This window comes from Diadema antillarum, unplaced genomic scaffold (genome assembly GCF_040938485.1).
Source record: "Diadema antillarum isolate AM-2024a unplaced genomic scaffold, OU_Dant_1.0 seq00000170_RagTag, whole genome shotgun sequence".
Lineage (NCBI taxonomy): Eukaryota > Metazoa > Echinodermata > Echinoidea > Diadematoida > Diadematidae > Diadema > Diadema antillarum.
The window spans coordinates 136,617-160,915 of NW_027271239.1; the positions used below are offsets into that span (position 1 = coordinate 136,617).

At 39.9% G+C, this 24,299-nt stretch overlaps 1 protein-coding gene across 1 annotated transcript; it reads right to left on the minus strand.

The window, feature by feature from the left end:
- Positions 1 to 1,837: 1,837 nt before the first annotated feature.
- On the minus strand, positions 1,838 to 15,887 carry LOC139728254 (folylpolyglutamate synthase, mitochondrial-like). The gene is made up of 4 exons (XM_071639214.1): positions 15,803 to 15,887; positions 6,507 to 6,733; positions 2,825 to 2,894; positions 1,838 to 2,214 (listed from the first exon to the last, which is right to left on the minus strand). Exons 1-4 carry the CDS (start codon positions 15,885 to 15,887, stop codon positions 1,838 to 1,840), a joined length of 759 nt encoding a protein of 252 aa, XP_071495315.1.
- Positions 15,888 to 24,299: the final 8,412 nt, after the last annotated feature.

Sequence of the window (24,299 nt, forward strand, 5' to 3'; positions counted from 1 at the left end):
AAGTTTGCATATCTTCATTGAATAGCAGTCACATATGATAAATTTCAAGTTAAATGCTGAAAAAAGTAGGGGGAGTAAGCTCAATCTACAATTTTTGTTTTTCAAAAATGTAGTTGCTATATCAACGCATTGCTCAACATTGGACAAGAGACGTGTTTTGCACATCCTAAAACTACAATGGTCACACGTGCTAAACTTCAAGTCAAATGTTAAATGAGGGAATAAGCCAAATGCAAGGACGATGAAGGAAACTTCTGATAAAGCTATATGGAGATACAGCTCCTTGCCACAAGGTCCCTCGATTCTTACGCGATTCCAAGTGAAGACAACGATCAAATAATTTTGTTTTCAGAACTGGGTTATTATGGTGATTGACAAAATCCTCACCGTTGAACCCATTTTTGCTTTTATACACAGCAGACTGGACTTACATTAACGATTAATAAATGTCAAAAACTTCAATCACCACAATTATTCATATTTCATTTACACAGTTATATCATAATCACTAAAGTAGAGCCTACTTCTAAAAATTAAAGAACTGCAGGATACGATATGAAATTTTGTATCGTTCAATAAATACTGATAAGCTAGTTCGAAAGACCAACCAGCTAACATGCATGTTAGTTTTTAAAATCACTGGGATAAGCATCTGTGTTAATTGTATTATTGTAGAATGATTATTCATGTAATCCTGATGATGCTGCTTGCCAGAACATCCACCTGACAGCAAAACGGGTTTTTGGCAATATCAATAGAAAGAGATTGTTGATATACATTCAATGCAAGATAATGAAATGGATACTTTCCCTATATAGTAGGCGTTTTCACATCAGCCCGATGTTTCGAAATAGCGCGCTATTTTGCTGACTATTTTCTGCGAAAAATATCTCGAGCTTGGATTTTTATCAGGCTGATGTGAAAACGCCTAGTGTTAATTGAGGGACCATTCTGGCCATCTGGTCTATGCGAGTTCATTCTTTGTTTGAGCAAGATTGATGAATACCATAAATCGTTACGTAAAGCTTATGCATAATAGGCGTTTTCACATCAGCCCGATGTTTCGAAATAGCGCGCTATTTTCTGACTTGGGAAATTTTCCCGATAGTGAAATAGCGCGCTATTTGATATGAGGCGTATTCACATCAGCCCGATGTTGCCAAATAGCGCGCTATTTTCTGACTTGGGAAATTAATCCGATAACGAAATAGCGCGCTATTTGATAATGTGAACACAAATTAGCGCGCTAATTGTATCGCTCTGATCGAGAAAATTTCTCGAGTCCAACTCGGGAAATTTCTGAAATAGCGGGATAGTAGCGCGCTTAATGTGATAACGACTCGAGAAATTAGCGCGATGCATCCCATCATGCCTAGCGTGTGTGACCCGATCGATCGAGGGAAATTGCACACAAATCATGAGGAATTTTTGAGAAGGCACACACATTACTAATGCTGTTTGCACATACTCAGCTGTCGAATTAGCTCGACAAAAATTCGGGCTAATTCTCTTCGGGCTGATGTGAATAAGAAATGAAATAGCGCGCTAATTCTCACTTGCGAAAAATTTCTCGAGCTTGGATTTTTATTGGGCTGATGTGAAAACGCCTTTTGTCGCTCTGAAAATGAGTGAAGTGCCCCTAACTGACTGAGAAAAAAGAAAGGTAATTCGGACAAAATTGGCTATGGGCTAACTCCGAACTGGCTTATACACCATGATATATAGAAAGATGAAAGGTGACCTACCAAACAATACTATTATAAAAATCAATAAGCTTGAGTAATACTAGTCCCCTTATCCTTGGTCGATCTCGATTGGTTAGTCTTCCTCGTGGTCCTCATATGGTCCCGGTTGCAAGGGTTGGATCAAGGACATTTAGTACCGAGCCAACCAAGTATGTGCTGCCAGTTACAAGGATCTGAAGGTGATCTGCCGACTGAGGAGCTCCTCGCTCAGCGAAAGGTGATATTTCCTGGTTCTGTATTACCCCGCCGCTAAGGGGGCAGTATTTATCATCCAGCGGTCCCACTGCCCACTGAAGCGCTTCGGTGGCGGACGGTGCTACTCGAATGATGGGAATCCCAACCTTGCCATTGCTGTTGCTTGGAGGAGTCGACTCGTTTGTCATCTTCTTGTGCAGGTCTCGATATGCATCCGCTAGTGAATCCAGTTTCTTCAGTAGAGCAGGCAGCTTCAGAGGCGGTTTCTTGTAGTCTTAGGAGTTAAATGCAAGATACAATCAGGTAATCAATCGTCTGTGTTAACTATGTTAACCTGGATTTTGTTTTAACTCTGTTATGTCCGATGTAACACAGTAATTAAATCGTGTGTCAACTACTCTCTAAAAAAATCGAGTGAAAATATTCACTCTTGAAGGAGTGAATACCAAAAAGAGTGAATTTAGAGTGAAATTGGAGTGAAAATGTTCATTTTCACTCGTTTTGGAGTGACCTCAGGGATCACTCGAAGATTTTGGAGTGATCCCTGAGGTCACTCGAAAAAGAGTGAAAATGAACATTTTCACTCAAAATTCACTCAAAATTCACTCTAAATTCACTCTTTTTTGTTTTCACTCCTTCAAGAGTGAATATTTTCACTCGATTTTTTAAAGAGAGTATGCCCTCAAGACCAATTCGCCAACCTAGACATTTGCGTCCATGAGACACCTAATGCAGTCTCAAAATTGCACAAAATAGAATGAACTTAGCATTTTGAAGTGCAGCAGCTAACAAGAAGACAAATCTGTTTAGGGATTGTTTTCAGGTCTTGTATGGCGGTCGTCTGGAAGTCTGGATATTTAATTGACAAGGAAAACTAAACTTACCCATCACTTCGTTGTGCTTGTCAGTCACGGTGCGATTTCCACACAGAATCACAGCATCAAAGTTGCAACCCTATCACAGTCACAAAACCCAGAAAGATTATTTTATTTTATTTGAGAAAGCATTCACGTATCAAAGCAAATGTCACATACAACATCTTCTTTCATCATTTGGATCTGCTTTAACTTCCCTACGGTGGCCACATCTACCATTTCACAAGATGATGAAAGACGTGTATTCCTTGCTCCTAAAAAATGAATGATTTCTGCCAAGGTTGGTTACAATTTGACCATAATACGGTAAAATTCAAAGCGACGGGGGGCTCGCGCTCATCTGAGTATCGCAAGACCACCTTCCATGCATTGAAGATAGTAAACAAGAGAGCACAATGTATATCACCCTAGAGATAATACCCAACCGAGTTTGGTAAAAACATTGACCGTGTGTTTTCAAGAAGGAAATGGAAATGTGAAAAGTGGGCCTCTATTGGGTCCTTCAGGCTCCCAAGGGGGCATAAATCAATGAATGGAACAAATTTAATAACTGCAGTAACAAATTTACTCACCCATAACATTAATTTAGCTGTATCACTTATGCTTAATTTTGAGGCGTTGCATAATTCCTTTTAAGACTTCTTTTAAGATGGCGGCATGTGAGGGAGGGGCATGGTGCACATCATTTGAACGAATTGTATTCCAATCGACCAAGAGATGCTATATGCCTGCCAAGTTCGGTGTGAATTAAACCATGCGCTTTGAAGGAGATGTTTGTTTGTTTGTTTATCAATTTTCACTTGCATTATCACATTTTTGTTTTCAATATATTGGGCCATTATTGCCCCCCCCCCCCCCCCCACCACCACCACCACATAGTGGGCGGGCAAGGGACTTTATGGTTCAAATTGTTCCTAAAGCATCAAATCTGGCACACATGTAACCCAAACCATATACTATTCTGATTTTTGACGGGCGCCAAGAAGGGCGCCCTCTGGGGCGGCCATATTGGCAAAATCCAATATGGCCGCCATCTCGGTTTTTTTTTTTAAGACGGCACAGATTGGGGCATGGCGCGTGTTAAACCTATGGGAAAAACGTTGGGTTAGGGTTTTTGGTTATGGTTATGGTTAGGGTTAGGGTTAGGGTTGGGGTTAGGGTTAGGGTTAGGGTTAGGGTTAGGGTTAGGGTTTGATGGTTAGGGTTAGGATTAGGATTAGGGTTAGGTTTAGGGATAGGGTCCCCGATAGATTTTTAGTTTCCCCAATCTGTGCCGTCTAAAAAAAAGGTAGGCCTAAGTAGTCATTGAAAACTAACATTATAAAACTTATTCATTAGCAAAATCAGTTTAAGAGATTTTCTGGGTCAAGAATTGAAAGCCGAAGTTATTTTTGTGATCTGAGATTAACTTCGTCTTATAAAAACACACACACACACACACACACACACACACACAAACCCTAAATGTCATTTGGGGGTTAACCCATTGTATTCAGGAGGGGTACATGGAAATAGCATTGCGGTTACTATGAGCGGTGAAAAAGGCATCATTGATGATTGAGTGGTATGAACTTTGCTAACGTTAAAGGCATCGTGATGGGAAATGAATTAGCGAAAACAGTACGTGCGAATGCTTCTATCTTTCCTGCTGAACTTATTTGTTAGTGGGGAGAAGAATAGCAAACAAAAGGAAAGTCTCGCTTCATGAGAGATGAAAAGGGTGACACTGGGGATGGAAGACCCCGCTCAACGTACATGACTTGTATATACCAGGGGGCGGATCCAGGAATTTCGTAAAGGGGAGGCGCCTTTACAAACTCGAAAAAAGGGGGAGCACGCCCCCTCCAATTGTTATGTTTATTTCTTTTGTTTTAACATAATATAAATAGGGGCGCTCTCCCGGTCCACCCCCACCTGGATCCGCCATTGTATACCATGCACAACAAATGTTTCAAGGCTGTGCTGTGTAAAGGAGCCGTGAGACATCCGTTGATTGGAATGTAATTGTAGAGCACCAGCCGTAAGGGCGGATTTACACTGTCTTTTGAAGAGAAACAATGCTTTGTTTCACACGAGATGATAGCAGATATAGACGGATAACACTCACCCCCTCATATGGAATCAGAACCTGTTCTCAAAACAATCCCAGAGACATTCTGATGAGTTACAGTCTGTTATTATAGATATGTCAACAAAATGTGAAAATGAATTGAAGGCCACCAGCAATATACAGCCAGCCGCCTCACATTTTCTGACATCACACCAACTTTGATCAACACATTCCACATTCCACATGACGCATTTGTGCCTAAGCAACAGACGGGAACTGACTCCATGTCAGAGACATAAACTGAAAAAAAAAACACGTCGAAATGTCTTTTTTTAAAAAGATATACAGCACCATTGACGCCGCTACTCGAAGAGGAGTGATTACTTTCTTTCTTTTGCCGTTTGGGGATCATGATTTATAAAATAGAAAACAATAAGAATGATAAAAATGCACTTTCCCAGATTATTAATGAAATGGTAGACAAGAAGAAAGTTACCACCACAACAATAAAAAAGAATGAGGGTCAAGATATTCGAGATTCTAAAAAAATATTAGTCGAAAATTGGCTTCCGACTTCGAAACTTCTCGTGATGAATTCACCTCTTCATGATCCCCCAGTAAAATGATTATTTTTCGGCAAAGCGAGCCCGTATGAAATTGTTAATGTTGTACAATCTCTCAAAAGTAGTAAGTCAACTGGACACGATGGAATGAATGCAAATCTTTTGAAAAGGTTATTCATTTTATACCTTTTCCTTTGTGTTATATATCTAATTTATCTCTTACCACGGGCGTGGCGGGTACTTGCCCAAATTTCTTTAAAAAGCCAAAGTAGTACCAATTAAAAAAAAAGAAAAGATGATTCATCAGTTGTGTCTAACTATCGACCAATATTGGTCTTACTAGCCATATCAAAAATTCTTGAGAAAATATAATGCATTGCCTTCTTCATGATATTTTAGTTGGTAATAGAATATTTGTATCAAATCAGTATGATTTTAGAAAATTTCATTCAACGGATAAAGCTATAATTGAAATGTATCATAAGGCAATAAATTGATTGTCACGTAAATAATAATTATGTTATTGGTATATTCATGGACCGTATGTTATACTAGTAAGGCATTTGACATAGATCATGATATACTGTTTTACTCGGCCCCATTACTATATTTCACACATTTTGCGTAAGTATGTTAGATTACTGAATTATTGAGAGTTCATTCACGGTTCAAATGTAATAGATTATCATTGCACATTTCAAAAACTAATTGTATGTTTTTCTATGTTCTGCATTGTCAACCTGATGAATGCAACATTTTTTGTATAGATGGGAAATTATTAATTGGACGAACGGGTACTAAATTTTGGAATGTATTTTGAATAATAACTTGACTTTACATGATCATGTAAGGAATACATGTATAACATATTACTGTTTTGTTTGAAGGTGAATCGTAATCCGTCAGGTGCTCAGCAGCCGCTTATAACAGAAGGAGCCATGAAGTCCTGCACTTCTACACGTTCTGTGAGCGTTGATAATGAATTCTTTTACACATCACAATGTTGATAGTACAGCAGAGAGAAATGGTGTGGAACGATATCCGGAGATTTGAGCCTTAAACTGATTGGGTGACCTACCAGAAAAGCAGCCATGATGTCTTGTGCCTGTCTATCTCCACCGAGGTAGAACATCAGTACTCGCTTGACGACCCCTCCTATGTCCCCCGCCTCACGCTCTGCCACTTCAGCGAACCAGTCTCTACACATGAACGCACTGTGGGTGGTGTGTGCGTTGTCGAGGTAGTATGTCACGTGGCTGCCTTTAACCACTTGGTTTCGCCCAGGCCAGTGACTAGACGCCAGCGCTGGAACGAGAAAAAAGGAAGATCATAGGCACGTAGTGCAGAAGTTGTAATACATCACAGTTGGTCAAAACAATTACAAGAACTCGCACAAGTGCTCCTTTTGAAAGAAAAAGTAGCCATGATATGTAAATTTTATTGATCTGGACCGACAGTGTAGTTGAATGATACCATAAGCCAGTTCACAGTTAGCACTATAGTCTGCAATGACCTCTCCAACCACAGACTTTGCAAAACATGGAATAGTCCTCAACCAAGAAGAGCAGTTGAAAACAGTAATGCAGGAAGTGTTAATTTACATGTCAGTGCTGCATGAATGGCTTTTGTTAATGTTGCTGAAAAGAATGCAAATTCACCTGTAAATACCAATCTGAACCTCGATCATTTACAACACAGTTGCCAAGAAGCCCTATCTAGGCTTTGAATACCTCAGTTGCAAATCCATTTCAAGAGAAGGTCTGCAATGACCTTTATCTGCACATGCTCAGATTGTAACTGTGAACTGGCTTATCACATAATATACATATACATACATTTGTTTGTGTGTTGTTTTTTTTTTTGAGGGGGGATCAGTATTTTGCTTCTATTTGTGATATAACATAGATTATTTGAATAGGAGCATCATTATGAACATAATTACGACATTTACTATAAAGGCACTTAATGTGTACTCATATTCTCATTACAATTGATTTGGATGAAAGTAACTGAAATTCTGAACTGCAAAGACTACGAAGAAAAATTTAATGAAACGGATGGAATATTATTCGTATTTTGAAAGCGAACCAATCTTATTCTTATGAATGCATCTATATAAATATATATATATATATATATATATACAAACACACCTGTATATATATATATATATATATTTATTAATTTATTTATATATACCCCCCCACACATATATATACAGTCAGACCATTATGTTATGTTACTCCCGCACGCAGTGCGCACGGGGCTGCTTCGTGCGGCTGCGTGCAGGTTCGTGCGATCTCGCACGGGAGCGTATGGCTCCGTGCGCCCCTGTACGCGCCCGTGCGTAGTCGTGCACCTCCGTGCGGATCTGCACGCCCCCGTGCAGATCCGCACGCCTGCGTGCGAATCTGTACGCCCGCGTGCGGATCCATACTCCCTCGCACGGGCCCGTGCGAGTGTGGCGCACGGACCCGTGCAGCTCTGCCGCACGGACCCGTGCGGCTTTGGGGTGCGATTTCGCACGGCCCCGTGCCGCCAGTGCTTGGTTCCCGCATGATCCCATCCCAACCTCCCTGGTTCCCGCGCAGTGCTTACATGGTACATGTACAGTACGTGTGTGTTATCAGGCGTGTACCGCGTGCGAGTCCATGCGCCATTCCCCTCGGTCGGCATAATTATGAAATGAGACGATTCCCGACAATATGTGCGTACAAGGGTTGTTATTTGCGCATTGCCAGTCAGTTGGCAAGCCGAAAACCCCGTCTAGAATATCCAAGTTCTCGCACGCGTGACCACGAGTTGACCCCGCAGAAGATGATCAGTGAATTACGTTTTCACATGATTTTTTTTTTTTTTTTTTTGATTTGACAGGTTACGGTTAGAACCTGAATGCAATACTGTTCAAATTTTCCACGAACGACATGAAAGACCATCAACTTCGAGCATGGCAATTACATTGTATTCATTACCGATGTACGGCACCGGAAATTATGGGTTCTCGTACTCGTCTAAAATTCTCCCACAAGTCTTCTTTTTCATCGTAGGGCACCAACGAACGTATATAGTAACATGTAAACGGAAGATTATGTAAGATGATACCTACAAGGTGTGACGTGCGTGATGATTAGATGGGTCAACAGCCAGCTGAAATCATAGGGATATCGGGATATCATGCCTTTACTCTGCACGAAATCGCGAAAATATCGTACTGTCCCACATATAGAAATTGACGTTTTCTGGATGCCCTTGTTTGTGTGTTATGAGCGACCCCAGCGTAACTGACATGGTCAGTTATAAGCGTCTACTAGCTGTGATATACTGTACTTGTGTCTGTGGTTGGGCATTATGTACAAGTAGCCTACTGCCTCTTTCTTGGCCTCTCTCTATCTCTTTCTCTCTCTCTCTCTTTCTTCGATTGTTTGTCTTCCCTTGATCTTGTAATTCATAATACATTGTATGTTTATTTGGTTTGTTTTTGTCAATCCTGATGATTTCTTCGACTGGAAGTGCTGTCTGATTCTCAGTTTCTTTCTCCACGGTGAAAATCCAATTGAATTCCCACTGAAAATAATGCCACCAATCATTCAGTCCACCCTCTCTCAATTCAAAGCATCCTAGGCATACACTCAATTACCAGTATACTATAACTACTAGTTATACCGTTCACTTCCGTGAACACAGTTACATTACCCGTATATCGAAATTCCGCTTACATTATCCACTCTGTTATTGTTTTTTGTTTTGTTTGTTTTTTCTCGGTGAAAACAACATTTTGACGTAGCAAAAGAAAACTGCTGATCCCAAGGACTGGTACTATGGGAGGCCATTGTATCTATTCTCACTACATTAGTAGGCCTACATATGAAACTAGGCAAAGAACCTTTGATACATCATTACACATACCTTTATCATTATTTAGTAAAATACCAGTACATTCTTTTTCATTATTATTATTAATAACAGAGAAAGGAGCACAATCGACGAGTTGTTTTCCTTTATAAATGTATATACATACACGTGTATCCATATATTTATTACATGTAGGTGTTGAAAGAACTACATTGTAGTAAAGTTTCAAGGTATCCATCAATCTTCATGGCAATGTATCATACCAGTACACATAACAAAAATATGTATAGTATGTTACCAAAAGTAAGAGCTGTATAAGCAGTTTTTCTTACTCTTTAGCAGCATAGTCAAATGTGGTTTATACTATTTTATTCATTTATTGATTTACTCATCTATGTATTTATTCATTCATTTATTTTTGTTGATTAATTTTTTGGTGGTGGCCTTGGTCTCAGTCTCCAGCTAAGTCACATGTAAGACCCTTATGCAATTAAGGTACAACTGTCGGCGATCTTGTGAGTAGGAATGCGAGTAGGAACAGTCTGTCTCGACTACGACAGTGATGTACAGTGAACATAAAAAAAAAAAAAATATATATATATATATACACCGTGTATATATTCGTCTGGTGCAGCTCATGTAAAAGGCAAAGGCATGTACCAGCTAGTTTGAACAATTGCAGAGCTACACTGTGTCAAGCAGATCTATGCAAATAATTTGCCATCAAGTTTTCACACTGGCAATAAACTACACTATATCATGTTACACAAACAGGATTCTGAATATTGCTTGAATATTTGTAAGTGAAAAATAAAGCTAGAATATCACAAATGCTTTTGAGGCAATACCATGTAAATTACAACATTGTACATGCCATCTGCACTTTTGGCAAGGTTTTACTTAATTGAGACAGAGATAACTTCAATAACAGTCCAAACTGCATAAAGGTTTGAGGGGGTAAAAATGCCCTTGAGTACTCTGAAGGCAGGTATGTGTATCTACTAGTACAGTGTATTCACACCCCCAAGGTTACACATATACATCAAATAGAGGGTCACATAAACCAACAGCTGCAAAAGAAATTTGAAGATGTGCATGACTACATATGAAGTGTATTTACTGTAAAAAAATAAAACATGTTCAAAAAATATGAACTTCATCAACAGTCCAAACAGCAAAGAATTTTTGAAGGTGTTGTCTGTAATATGAAGCATGCTTATTGGAAACAAAACGGATATAACTTTGAATACACTTCAAAACATCGATAATTACTAGAAATCAAAGGAGAAAAATTTCAGTACAAGTGACCCTTATACGTGTAGCACCTGGCAAAATATTTATGTGAAGAGATCTTTCATCCCAACTTTACCATTATACTGTACACAATCTTATCTGAAATGTCCATAGGCAATCTAATCGTCCAAACATCTGTATTAACTGAATACACATGTACTGTTAAAGTGAAAATTTTGTGGTTCGAAATGTACACGCTTTCCGCGCAACCAGAAACTAGCGCGAAAATAAAAGCATGCAAATATTTTTGCTTGCCATATGTTTCTGTGCCTGATGTCCTGATTCCACAGATTTAAAAACACGTGAAGCTCTTCTTATCCGGCCAAATGCGAACAATATGTCGCTAAAAAATATATATCCACTTTTACAGTATCAGTACATGTGGACAAGCAGTATCAGACACATTTAAAATACATGTATACATGTACACAATGAATGTGTGTCATTTTTTCATGGACCTTATGAATAAGTGAATGATATTTGACCCCGTTACCAGTAACAACACTCGACTTGTGGAGTATTAATTGGCCTACATAACTGATAAGAACAAGTTCGTTCATGCGAACATACAGGCAGATTTGGTGGAAACTTTTTGTACACATTTGCACATGTAATGTATTATCATCTGTCTAACTGCTGTGTCAGAATCTTCATTTTCCTTATCCCTTCTTGACCGTTCAATTCCTTTTGGTGACAGACCTTGTGTATTTACCTGTTAAAAAACAGAATTCTTACATCTTTGAAACCTCTTCTGAAATGGGTCAGAACCCAGATATCAACAATACAAGATGAATACTCACTAAACCTCTTATAGTGCTTCATTGGTGATGTACAAACATACCTTCAGCGGCAATTAAGACATGCCCCCTGTTGAGTATTGGCTGGAAGTGCAGCTACTACTTCATATACAGTAATGTACTCGCTTTCATAACGTTTATCAAGGATATCATAGTTCCATGCATTGAATATCTGTAATGGTCGAACTTCACATTTACTACAACACCCTTTTGCTTTTCAAAGGACATAAATGTACCATCGTCTTTACTAAAAATTTGAAAAAAAAAGTAAAATAAATGTTCTTGTAAAGATGAATGAAGAATTAAGTTGATAGAACATATATGTTTTATCAATTTCATTCTTCTTGTTGTATCATACCACATATTTAGCACCTTTGTGAGGTAGATTATCGTGATCACATACTGTTCATGGCCGGTGCAGCCATGGGGGCCGTGGGGGCTCAGTTTTTGTGCACCATACAGAAGGTGTCAGCACTTTGGGCCCCACACTTTTTTCAACCCGGAAATAGGTACCGGTAAGTGGCACTAAGAAAAATATAGATACACCTTGAAGTATGGTGGTGGTAAGGTTATGTTCTTTCTCTGAATAGCTTTTTCTTGCTTGTCAGGCGAAAACACCTGGAAGTGGACTGGTAGAGGTGAGCCGAGGACCTTTTTTTTTTTTTCGCTTGTCAGCCGAAAAAACCGGAAGTGGATGGTAAGAAAAGATATTGTGTGTTTTTTTTTGTCATCTTGTTGTTGGTTGTTTTTTTTTTTTTCCTGCTTGCTAGCTCATGAAACCCGGAAGTGGGCCCCCACACTTTTTTGAAAATGCTGTGCCGGCCATGCTGTTCTAGGTTTTTCAATGAACTGACAAAGTCTCTTAATCAATGTTTCTGTTCTTGTTAGAAAGTCATTAAGCGCTTGCAACAACAGTGCTCTACGGTACTTGATAAAATCTGTCAGAGATTGAATGGTGTTCATCCAGGGAAACAAAATATAGCAGTGTGCAATATGATAAGTAGATCTTCTCGTTTATGTCCTGCAGGTTATCCTGGAGGCCATAAAGAGGAGAATCATCATAAATATGCACGGTCAGGTACCGGTACTGTACTGTGGTAACCGCAGCAGCGACCCCAACGCTACTGGTTACGACGCCCCGCGCCGGGGTTAGTACTGGGGATACCTACATGCAAGTGTACAATGCGACACAAATAGAGAAAGGATTAGAAAATGCATAACAATTTTTCCAACCATTACTCAAAATTAATCATAATTAGATGATATTCTGAACCATTATTCATAATAACATGTCCCTAACATTATGTTGGAGTAAACCCCAATTCAAGCAGAGGCAACTACAGACAGACATTGTACAATGTACATGTACTAAACATGTACACGTACTATACACACATTTACCTACAAGGAGTGTGATCTGAGAATTATCAATCATAACATATTTTTTTTTTTTATCTCAGTGTCATTGACAGCAAAAAAACAATCAAACAAACAAAAGTAATAATTGATAACTCAGCTCACACGCCTTGTAATTGAAACCTCTACCAGAATAATTCAGACTACACTCTCTTAAACCTAATTGTCACAAGTGTGGAAGACTCTACATCTCTATGATTTACTGCAAATATACCGGGTACTTAAAAATTAAAATATGAAAAATTAAAAAAGCCCACCCAGTTCTCAGTCACTATACGTCCATTGCAACAGGGACAGCACTCGATGATTTCCTGAAAATTATCTATACCGTTAGTCAGGGCACCAGCTTGCCACATCTACAGGTAGGACCCAGGTTTCGACGCCCAGCAGATAATTCTTATTAAATTTTATACTCAATACAAACGTCTGACTTCAACAATCAACAAAGTTATCAATCACATTTCTAGTTTTTATAAACCCTGTTTGTCACTTGTCATCCTAATCTGATGGTGGAATATTTAGGGGAAAAGCAACACAGTGTCAGCAGAAATGCTGATATCAGCCATTTTTAGGGGTTCAAAACAATATGATGCATTTTGTATGACAACGCCGTAAAATGAAATTCACTCATGACCATTATTTTACTTTAGTATCAATTTGTTTGCCATATCCTGATGTTTGATTTCTGTAATCGCCTTAAGCAATTGCATGACTGAAATTCGTAATTAATGAGCAAACTTGTAGAAGGCGTTGGCTTTGAGAATGTGGCACCAGATTTCGACAATGAAACAACAAGTTCTTGCGCTGGTGTGATTGCTGGTTTGCGTTTACAATGTAGTGTATGCGTACTGTATGCACCATGTGTTTTATGTGTGATGCGTGCTGCATGATTGTGCGAAAAATCGCTTAAAATTGAACAGGAGCGCATTCAAATGGGAATTTGTTTAAGGCATATCATTATTGGCCTTTTAAATAGCTCAATTTCATATCGAAATTCTCAGGTAAAACGGTGCAGTTTTGATGGTAAACAAGGAAATGTGCTAAAGTGTCGAAAACTAACTACGACAAGCAGCCCCATACGCATCTACGCTGTGCATGATAGAATGGGCTGCCGGTTGCAGTTACGAAAACTGGCACCCTAGCTGTATACTAGTATACAGCGGCAGCGTAATTCTGATCATTCTTTCTTAGTATAGGTGATCCCGATGAGCCGTAAAATCCAATCCATAATCTCAGGGCCGCCAACATTGGAAACTAGTAGTAGATCTAGTTGTAGTTCAGTGTTAGACTCCCATGCTATAATTTGGGTGTCAAAATGAGTGAGATCAATAGAAATGCATGCAAATGAAATGAAGCTTTAGACGTGTAAACTGAGCAGTCAGTCTGAGGATGATGAGGTGAGTGAGCTGTGAGAAAGGACCAAAATGAGCAGAGTTGAGCGAGTCTCACTCTCAATGTGAGTGAGAGTTGCAGTTGGCATGAAATCTAACCTACTACTACTAGTACTAGATTCTAGTACATCTTTGCACACTGTACGGCTAATGAGCAGCGCTAAAGTAATTGTAAATTAGATGTTCGGTCATGCCATCGCCACATAGATTACACATGTATGCAAATATCACACATGATGTCCCCTGTCCCCCTATTCCCACATCCTCTCCCCCTATTCCCAATACTGGCAATAGTCAATTCTGATGTCTGGATGTGGGATGAGCAGTAATTAGGCGTACCAGCCTGTCTGCCTTGCCTTTTTTTTTTTTTTTTTTTGAACTGACGATACAGTGTAGATGAGGATAGACCTGGAAGCTCGACTGCTGCTATACAGCAATCTTCCAGTATCTTCGGTAAAGGTTTAGTAGGTAAATGATCACGGGCATGGCACCACGGGCCACGGCCATCGCCGGCCACGGAGTTTCATTTGACGAATTAGCAACGCTAATTTCAATGTATGGGACTACCTCCGCACAAATCGTCATCATCAGCAGCAGCACGGATAACTACAATACACAGCAACAGAACGAAAGTTCCATTACGCTGTGGTCAGGTGGAGATTTGACTTACAACTTATTTTAAGCGGCTTTGAATTTATCTGTGGATGGCATTGATGTATCATAGCAAAGGGCAGATCTGATCCAGAGTCCCGTATGGTTTGCTAACGGTGCATTTGCGGTCAGTCCTAAAGTCGACCCGCCTTTTGTTTTAGACGGTACAGATTGGGGACCCTAACTCTAAACCTAACCCTAACCATCAAACCCTAACCCTAACCCTTATCCTATAACCCTGGCCATAACCCTAACCCTAACACTCAGACTCTTAGGCCCTAACCCTTAACCCTAAACGCTAACCATAACCCAACGTATTTCCCATAGGTCTAATATGCGCCATGCCCCAATCTGTGCCGTCTAGGGGAAAAAAAAAAAAAAAAGAAAACGAGTGAAGAGCCCCTTAACCGACTGAGAAAAAAGAAAGGTCATTCGGACCAATGTGCCCATAAGCTAACTCCGAAATGGCTTATTCCCCCTGCCTTCTGAAAGAGAGAAGTTGAGTGTTGTTTTGTTATGCGAGAAAAATGGAAATATGTTGAATTTTCTTTATTCTTTCTTTATATTGTTGCACTCATGTGACATCGCAAGCTATAGTTGTCTTTTCATCCAGCCGTGACTGAGCAGAAACTTCAAAAATTCATAACTTTTGAACGGATTATCTTTGTATCGTTGTACTCATGTGACATCACAAGCTATAGTTGTCTTTTCATGCAGCTGTGACTGAGCAGAAACTTCAAAAATTCATAACTTTTGAACGGATCATCTTTGTATCGTTGTGCTCATGTGACATCACAAGCTATAGTTGTCTTTTCATCCAGCCGTGACTGAGCAGAAACTTAAAAAATGCATAACTTTTGAACGGATTATCTGATTTTGCTCAAACTCTCACTGATGTGTTCTACTATTATTGCTGCATTGTTCACTCAATCCACATGCCTATGAAGGTGAACTTGTCCTTTAACTTTTGGTACCTGCTATAATGGGAGCTGTCTTTTGTTCCTCGAAGCGATGAGGGTCAGCTTTCTTCTGGTGGTCAAGTCTTTTATGCTTTTTCATCTTGATGAATTTCACTAATCGTCCCCGATGCTATAACACATAAGAAGAAAAACGTTTGTGTTCTTGTCTATGCGTGCCACGCGCTACATTGAACAGAGCAGAAAAGAGACCCTTGAACTATGCCGCCAGTGAGGTGGTACCACACGCACAATGTATATTCCCCAGCTGTGTGTTCGTGTGTTGTTGTCGTCAGTGTTCGTCTCCTAAGTTCGAAGAATAACTGAAGTCATTTAGACATGTAAGTCGATCAGGGGTAACATAATATTATGGCATTAGTATAGAGAGAGTTGAAGATTGTAGGCCTAGTTATTTCGCTAGAGGCTAAGTATCAGAATAAGGCCATAGGCAGTGTTCGCACCAGCAATAAGTGTATGCACTATTAAAAATCAACGCTGGTTTTTCACCCAAAGCCGATTTGGCTCACACTTACTATAAAGCACTTGAAATAATGTATGTGTATGTACTCGTATCTGCTTATTGTATTACTATACATGTATGTGTACATCGTCCATTGTGTTGGACTTGGAATAGCTTTATAAGAAGAGGAAATCTCGAGTAAGGCATTAATTTTGTAGTTCCAGAAAAAGTTTCCAATAACAAAACTTTCTAGAAGGCTGGACGCGAATGACGGCTTTCAGAGGCGTAAACCCGCCTTCATACAATGTATCGCACAGGGCGTTCTTTTAGTGAGGGTTAGGTAATATCATTAAGATTGTGTCATTTATTTATTTATTTATTCATTTATTAAGTCTTCTTTAAAAAGCAGGTCAAGTAGTCCCATTCAGTGCCACAAAGGCCTGCTTTACAAGGGAGTCCTGTGTCGCTGTACATCGCAACATTACATGTGCACACACGTGGGTAAATTTAACAAAACGAACACACTATAGTAAATGGGATACGGCTAAATAGCAATCGGGTTTGTAAGAACATAAAACACATAGGAAAGAACATAAAACGAGCAGAGGAAAAAGATGTATTCAAAGTTCATACACTTTGCTAGTGCAAAGGGTTCATATCAAATGAGACTTGAGAGATTGATGTTGGCGTACACGATTCATAAAATGTTTGCAATGAGGAGGCTTTTTGAATACAAATGGGTAACTCATTGAATAATTGTTACTTGCAGCACGTGATAGAACATTTCTTTATTCATATTCATGATTAAGTTTGGGTATATGTAATTGGCAAAAAAGGTATAAAAAATATCAAGATTAGTGGCAGAGTCAAGTCAAGAGAATAAGATGAGATCCAGTCTCACGAAAAGCGAACAAAGTAAAGAAGGTTTCAAAGAAAGAATAATTTGCGGTATATAATGGTAGCCCCCCTTTTTTTCATTTGTGCACACTGAACATTGTCATATCTGTCGAAATCATTGATGAATACTTGTGCTGGCTAGGCATATTGTATTTCAAGAAGGATTCATGTTCAAATGGAAGTATTGTCTTGAGACAAAGCGCACGTATACATTGGACTGTACATGTAACTTCTCGACGGAACGGAGTGTATAAGAGAGATTCTTGTTTCCTCTCATTTTTTAGAGGGGCAATCCTGACAATTTTTTCAATTTCACATCATGTATGTACATAAATGAACAGATCAATGTGATCCTTGAGCAGATGAGCCTATACTTGGAAAAACAAAAAACAAAACAAACCCTAACAAATTACAATGAACAATGTGGGTGACGTATAGACTATAGGCAGATAGGGATGTCTACGCGCAATTCCGAAATGAGAACGCTTGTTCTGTGTTGTGATTATGATATGCATAAGAAACTGAAAAACTCGGTTCCTAGCTGAAGTGTCATGTATCCAAAACTAAAAACTAAAACTGCAGTTAATATTTGTATGCCATTACCTTATTGAATGAGCTTATGAAAGAGTGTGGAACACTGACAGACGTGAACAGCGTCATCTCCGCATATAATGGCAAAATGCATGTGTTGCGTTGTTGTTGTGTTGGTGTTTTCTTATTCTTGTTTTACCAATTTTGACACTTTTGGGTTTGCCGTTCCGCGTTCCACTGTACAGGATTACATCGTTTTGTAGTGTGCCATAAAGCTTGCTCTTTCATTTAAAAATTTGTGAATGTGCTTGTGTGTGTGTGTGTGTGTGTGTATGTTGTGTGTGTGTGTGTGTATGTGTATGTGTGTGTGTGTGTATGTGTGTTTTTTCGACTGGAATACAGGTCCTACACAATTATTCGTCATACTTTTAAAGCTTGAAAATCATTCTCAATGATTTTAGAACGCTAAACAGTATCAACTGGTGCGCTATTACCGCTAGCGGGAAAAATTTCCCAAGTCAGAAAATAGCGCGCTATCTCGAAACATCGGGCTGATGTGAAAACGCCTAGTGTTATCTGATATATTAGTTTATGAATTATTAAGAATCACGAGTGGAAGATGTTTTCTGAAACACCTAGTACAAGTTTCCAATGTATTACAGGCACGACAGGCGCACTAGGCAGAAACCCTTGTGTGTAGTAAAGTCTGTGTGCGCCAAGACTATTACACGCTCCACTGCACTGCAGCCGCTCCCAACAAGAAAGAGATAAGATACAATTGCACGGTAAACATGATAATAGGCATGAATGTTTATTGATTCATTGAGCTATTAAACATTTTGAATAAAAGTGCACATTTTCCAGAACGACTGAAATCTAAATCTTGCGTAAGCTAATTTTTAATTGAATTCATCGACCCTTGCAGGTTATAGTTGATCATGTGTCTAAGCTCCTTGATGGGCCCATTTGCAAGTATTTTGCTGACAATTTTAAAAACTTCAAGTTTGAATCAATCTGTAATAATGATGAAAGTGCTAATTAACCTACATACGTACGTCTGTAGGATAAGGATGTAGGCTTGTAAGGTGATCTTTGTTTTGATTGTTTGATATAATACTATTTATTTTCTGCAAATCAGCATACCTAACTTACATAAGCAGTAACATATTGGAAATAAATGATTATACAAAGTAAATTTAATACAGAGTCGTTTGACTTGCATAAACAATGGTAATAAAAGAAAATTAATGATTTGATTTACTATACAGTATGCAATCCTATGTAGCGGTGATTACAATAACAATGTAGCTAGGAAGCGGTTATGCAGAGGGCCGTCATTCCTTCCGCAATTCTCTGGGTGCTTACATGAAACAGGGAGGCGATTTCCTCTCACCTCCCTGCATGAAACGAGACCTTTTTGCCCGTCGATAAGAGGCAGACAGGTTGGTAATCCAGCTGTGAAGGTAGTCAAGCGGTACATGGCATCCCCCTATCCACGGTCAACTATAACATGTGCCAATGAACGATGGAAATATCGACCGGGTGCGAGGTATGAATAGAGCGTGCGCTGATGAGCCCACAGAATCTTTTGTTCTACACAAAAACCAGGTACCTGAAAGAGGTGACTGGGGAACTAAAAGCGAACCCACATATCTAACTGATCTCAGCCTTGATCGCTATGTGCATGTTCGTACGAGTTCACATCAGAACAAGCAAAAAACTAAATCAGGAAAAGGCACATAATACTGTGAAACTCGCAATTTTCAAACAGAAAGAGAACAAATGCTAATAGAATTAACTCTAATTTTTTTTTATTAAACCCACTTTTCTGAGCATTAAAACACAAAGAAACATGACTTTAGGCCACTAAAGCAGGCACCCTTGTCTTCATTTTGGGAACCTGGTATCAGTTGCTCCCTCGGGAACCTGCCTTACCAGGTTCCAGTTATTCTTCCCTGAAAAGATGACCTGCCCGAGGAAAAAAAAAAAAAGTTACGTATACTAGATTCATTCAGCAGAAGGATGGATGAAAAGGACTGAATGAGTGCCTGAGAGCAGGGAGGTGAGAGTGAGTGTTGCGAGTTTGTTAAGGTTTATTTATGAGTAGATATGTCCAGCTTCCAATTCTTACTATGATAAAACTCAATATTCTACACATCAAAAAAAAAAAAAAAAAAAAGGGGGGGGGGCAGGAATTTTAATGTTTTTTCATTGTTTTTTGGGGGCTACCAAATTTTCTCTCTGTCCACCAAAAATTTGACATTGATGATTTTGGTGGCCCCATCGGGCCACCAAATAAAAAAAAAGTTAGTGTGGAGCCCTGTGTTAGGGCTCTGATCATGGAGTTACCACTGAATAAAAGATGGACGGTGGTTCGAACCCCAGTTTGGGTTTTGCACAACATCTTGTTTTCGTTTTTGCTAAGTTTGTAACGCTGTATTCCGTCAGGCTTAGAGAGAGTAATAAAGTCAAAGACTTGATAGTTATTCTCTATCCAAGTCACCAAGACTAATAAATTCTTTTCCCATACTGGGGAAAACAAAAAATCGCGACCCGCACAGTAGCGTGCCAGCTAGAACCTCTTTGGCCAGCACCTAGCGTGTTGACAAGGTCTCGTGGCTGAAGATCGAGTCTAATTCGGCACACCGAGAACTGCGAGAAAACGGATGAACGCAAGAGAGAGTAGCGCTCGGTCTCACCAGGGAGGTGGGTTCCACCTCCCTGGTCTCACGTTCATCCGTTGTCTCGCTGTTATTCACAGCCACAAGGCCTTGCCAAAAAGTCTCGCATTCACCGGTTCTCTCGCAACTAGTCTCTTTCACAGCCACGAGGCCTTGCCAAAAGGCTAGCCAGCACCACGCACGGTAGCCTTTTGTCAAGGCCCTCTCGCTGTATGGTGTAGCGAGCCCAGCCGAGTGGGTTATAGTGGCTATTGATATCATTCAATCATGAAAGAATTTTATTTTTGCGGATAGCCTGTAGTCACCCTAATCATGACTGCAGTGCATACATCGCCGGCAGGTAAGTTGGATAAGTGGATAAGCAACCCACAAGAAGATTGGGAACATCAAGGAGAAAAAATGAAGAACAAAGAACAGGCATACACAAATATAAAAAAAGGACAAATGAGAAGAAAAAGACAGACGGGCTGAGTAGTCCAGTGTTATTGTTCCATTACTCATAGCAGTGGTGGATCTAGAGTAAGTGCGCACACAGAACTCAGTGCTGTGGGTGCACCGGGCGGACACTCCTCTTATTTTTGGTTTAAACAAAAGAAAATAAACACGAAGGACCGATGCGACCGCGCCCCTTTAATTTTGCAAAGGCGTGATCCCCTGTATGAAATTCCTGGATCCGCCCCTGAATAGAATTAGTATTTCGAGTGGAAATTCTCATCACGTGTAACTTTAACACTTATCCATTCATGACTTTGATAAACGTTAACGAACATTTTGTTTCTCTTTATAATAGTATATCAAAAGTGTCCATTAGGCAGTATGAACGTACATTAGCGAACAAAATTTGTAGTTCGAATCATTCAATTATTAAATGGTACATGTTCCCAAGATTCAGTCCTCTATGTTTGTTTGTTTGTTTTGTTCTATTTTTGTTTGTTCGTTTGTTTGTTTTTCTTTTGCTTTTGGCGTCCGGACATAAGTACCGATTATATAAATAAGCAGTTGAATTGCCGGACGCTGTAGATACACGTGTACGTTCACCTCCATTGTGAGGACGGTAAAGCGTGCTACCTTCTCGCGAGTACACGTAAGACGCGATAATTGATTTATTTTTTGTTTTACTCGCTTAGGCTCTTATACTGATGTCGGACACCGAAGAACGTATTCCGAATCACTTACCATTTCAGTGTATTAAAGGGAGAAATAAAGGTGCAGCATCTTAAGTACAGCGCTAATTGACCAGCTTTGGGACCGACTTAAACTAAGACGCTTTTGACTTTTTTTTTTTTTTGCTTTGTTTCACCAACCACTCACCAATGAACTTTTATAGTGATGTCGGACACCTAAGAGCGTATTCAAAATCAATGGCCCATTCAGTGTATTAGTATGACGGAGTATAAAAAGTGGAGCTTCAAAGCGCTCATTGTCCAGCTAATTGTTGGCCGTCTTACACGTAAGACGCTATTGATTCTTCATCTCTGCTTTATCCACCTTTTAACAATGGATTTTTCTCGTGATCTCGCACACCTTCAAACAGCGTTTTCAAAGTCAATTGCCCTTTTACTGTATTCGAGGGACAGCGCTAATTGGCCAGCTTGTAAAAGCCAGTGTGACTATAATATGTGTCATTTTCTCAGCTTGTTTAAGCCAGCGTGACAAGTGTATAATTACCGGGATTTTGCTCAGCTTGTAAAAGCCATCGTGACTCGTTTATTATTTACTCAGCTTGCTTAAGCCAGAGTGACTCGTGTATCATTTTCTCAGCTTGTCGCCCAAAGTGACTCGTGTATCATTTTCTCAGCTTGTCGCCCAAAGTGACTCGTGTATCTTGTTTAAGCCAGCGTAAACACGTGTATCATTTGCTCAGCTTGTAAAAACCATCGTGACTCTTTTATTATTGGCTCAGCTTGTTTTAAGCCAGCGTGACTCGTGTATTATTTTCTCAGCTTGTTTAAGCCAACGTGACTCGTGTATCATTTTCTCAGCTTGTTTCAGCCAGCGTGACACGTGTTTCATTTTCTCAGCTTGTAAAAAGCTAACGCGACTCGTGTATAATTTTCTCAACTTGTAAAGAAAAAGCCGGCGTGACTCTTTTTTATTATCTGGAAGTCAGCGTGCCTCGTGGATTATTTTTCCTTGCTCATCGAAAAAACGCAGGGCGAGTGACGTGTACTCTGTCGTTTTCTATGTTATAAAACATACTCTACTTTTTATACGTGGCACCGCCATGCCACGTCTGAACAATGCCGACCGTGAGAAGGTCATACACTGGTGGCACGAAGGATTGACGGCCAAAGAGATTTTTTTCAAAAACTAAGAGAATCCCTGGTCGAAGTGAGCTCAATGACAGTGCGGAGAACCATCAAGAGGTACCTCGCGACCGGGTCAACTGGTGACCGTCCAAAATCCGGTGCACCCTCAAAGTTGACGGAGGTGCACAGGATGCTCATCGACGAAAATGATGGGAAAAGATCACGAAACTTTCCGCTAAGGAAATTCAGCGTAAGTTGGAAGTTGATTTCGGGGTTCGTGTCGCTGAACAGACAATTAACGAGGCCAGAAAGAAACTTGGCTGGAAGAGGACCCGCCCATGTTATGGTCAATTGATCCGCCAGAAGAAACAAGGCTGCGAGATTGTCATACTGCCTGAGAATGGTGGAGACGCAGGAAACTTTCAGCAACGTTGTGTTTACAGACGAATGTACTGTGTACATTGAGAGGAATCGCCCCGGGTCGGGATTTTACTGGCGCAGGGGTACAGAGGCCCCAAGGAAATTTGATCGTCCAAAGCACATGGGCAAGGTGAAACATATGGGCAGGAATATCGTACCATGGGGGCGACGCGACTGGCAATCTTCACAGGGATAATGAGGAAGGAATTTCTCATCGAGAAGTTTATATAGTGAGTACCTGCTGCCATTCACCGAGGCAACATTCCCTGACGGGAATTTCCGTCTCGTCCCAGGACAACGATCCGAAACATCGGAGCAAAAAAGTCCGTCGAATTTCTCCGCACAAACCACATTTCATGGTTCCCTACCCCACCCGAATCTCCTGACCTCAATCCAATTGAGCATGTTTGGGCCCACATGAAGTGGTTTGTGCGGAGACACGTCAAGGCGACAACAGAGGAGGAACTGAAAGTTGGCCTGGAGAGGTACTGGCAGCAGGTACTCACCCAAGAACTCATCGATCGGCAGATCGGGAATTTACGTCATGTAATTCCCGAGGTAATACGATGTGGTGGGGATTCCACCCACTACTAGGAGTGTTTTTTTCCTTCATTGTTCCTTGAGAATATTGACGGGGGAGGGGGTGTCCCTCATTTTTCAATTCTAAGGGACAATTCGCGTAGTTAAACGCATCTACACAATTGTACTTTGCACACATTAACTGACGTGAATCATTTATACTTTTTCGTGAATTTTTTCTTGTGGAATGTATGATTTTTTGCATACACTTTGTCATGACGTGTTACCGCATTGTAAACTTTGTACGCAGTCAAAAGGCTGATGTGAGAAAAACTCCGTCGAGTTTGCAAGGAATCTTCTAGTTTTTTTTCTTTATTATAATTGTTATTGTTGAAATTGATGTCAGTAGTTATGACATTGTGATTTTATGCAATTTTTATCATCAAATTATTAGTATTCTTATCACGTTTATGGTAATTTTGATTCTAATCTTTATTATTCTTATTATTGCCATTGAAAGACGATGTGTATCTTACGAGTTTTCATTACTGTTCTCCTGTACTTTTAATGAACTGTAATATACTTTTATGACGTGATTCAAACTTCATTCGCAGTATGCATTACATGTACGATACCAGCAACGAAGGGTGCGTCCAACAGTGTTTGTAGACGTATATTGTTATACAGTGTAATGAAACATATTTGTTGTTGTAGGGAGGTGGCTCCATAGATGGATAGATAGAAAGACATAATGTATA

Bases quoted from the DNA above. Each gene is read 5' to 3' on its own strand.
- LOC139728254 (XM_071639214.1), bottom strand. From the start codon at position 15,887: ATGAAAAAGCATAAAAGACTTGACCACCAGAAGAAAGCTGACCCTCAT. The intron at 6,734-15,802 runs GTACCAAAAGTT...TTCTCGTTCCAG, and splicing joins GACAGCTCCCATTATAGCAG to CGCTGGCGTCTAGTCACTGG. The intron at 2,215-2,824 runs GTAAGTTTAGTT...TTAACTCCTAAG, and splicing joins CAAGCACAACGAAGTGATGG to ACTACAAGAAACCGCCTCTG.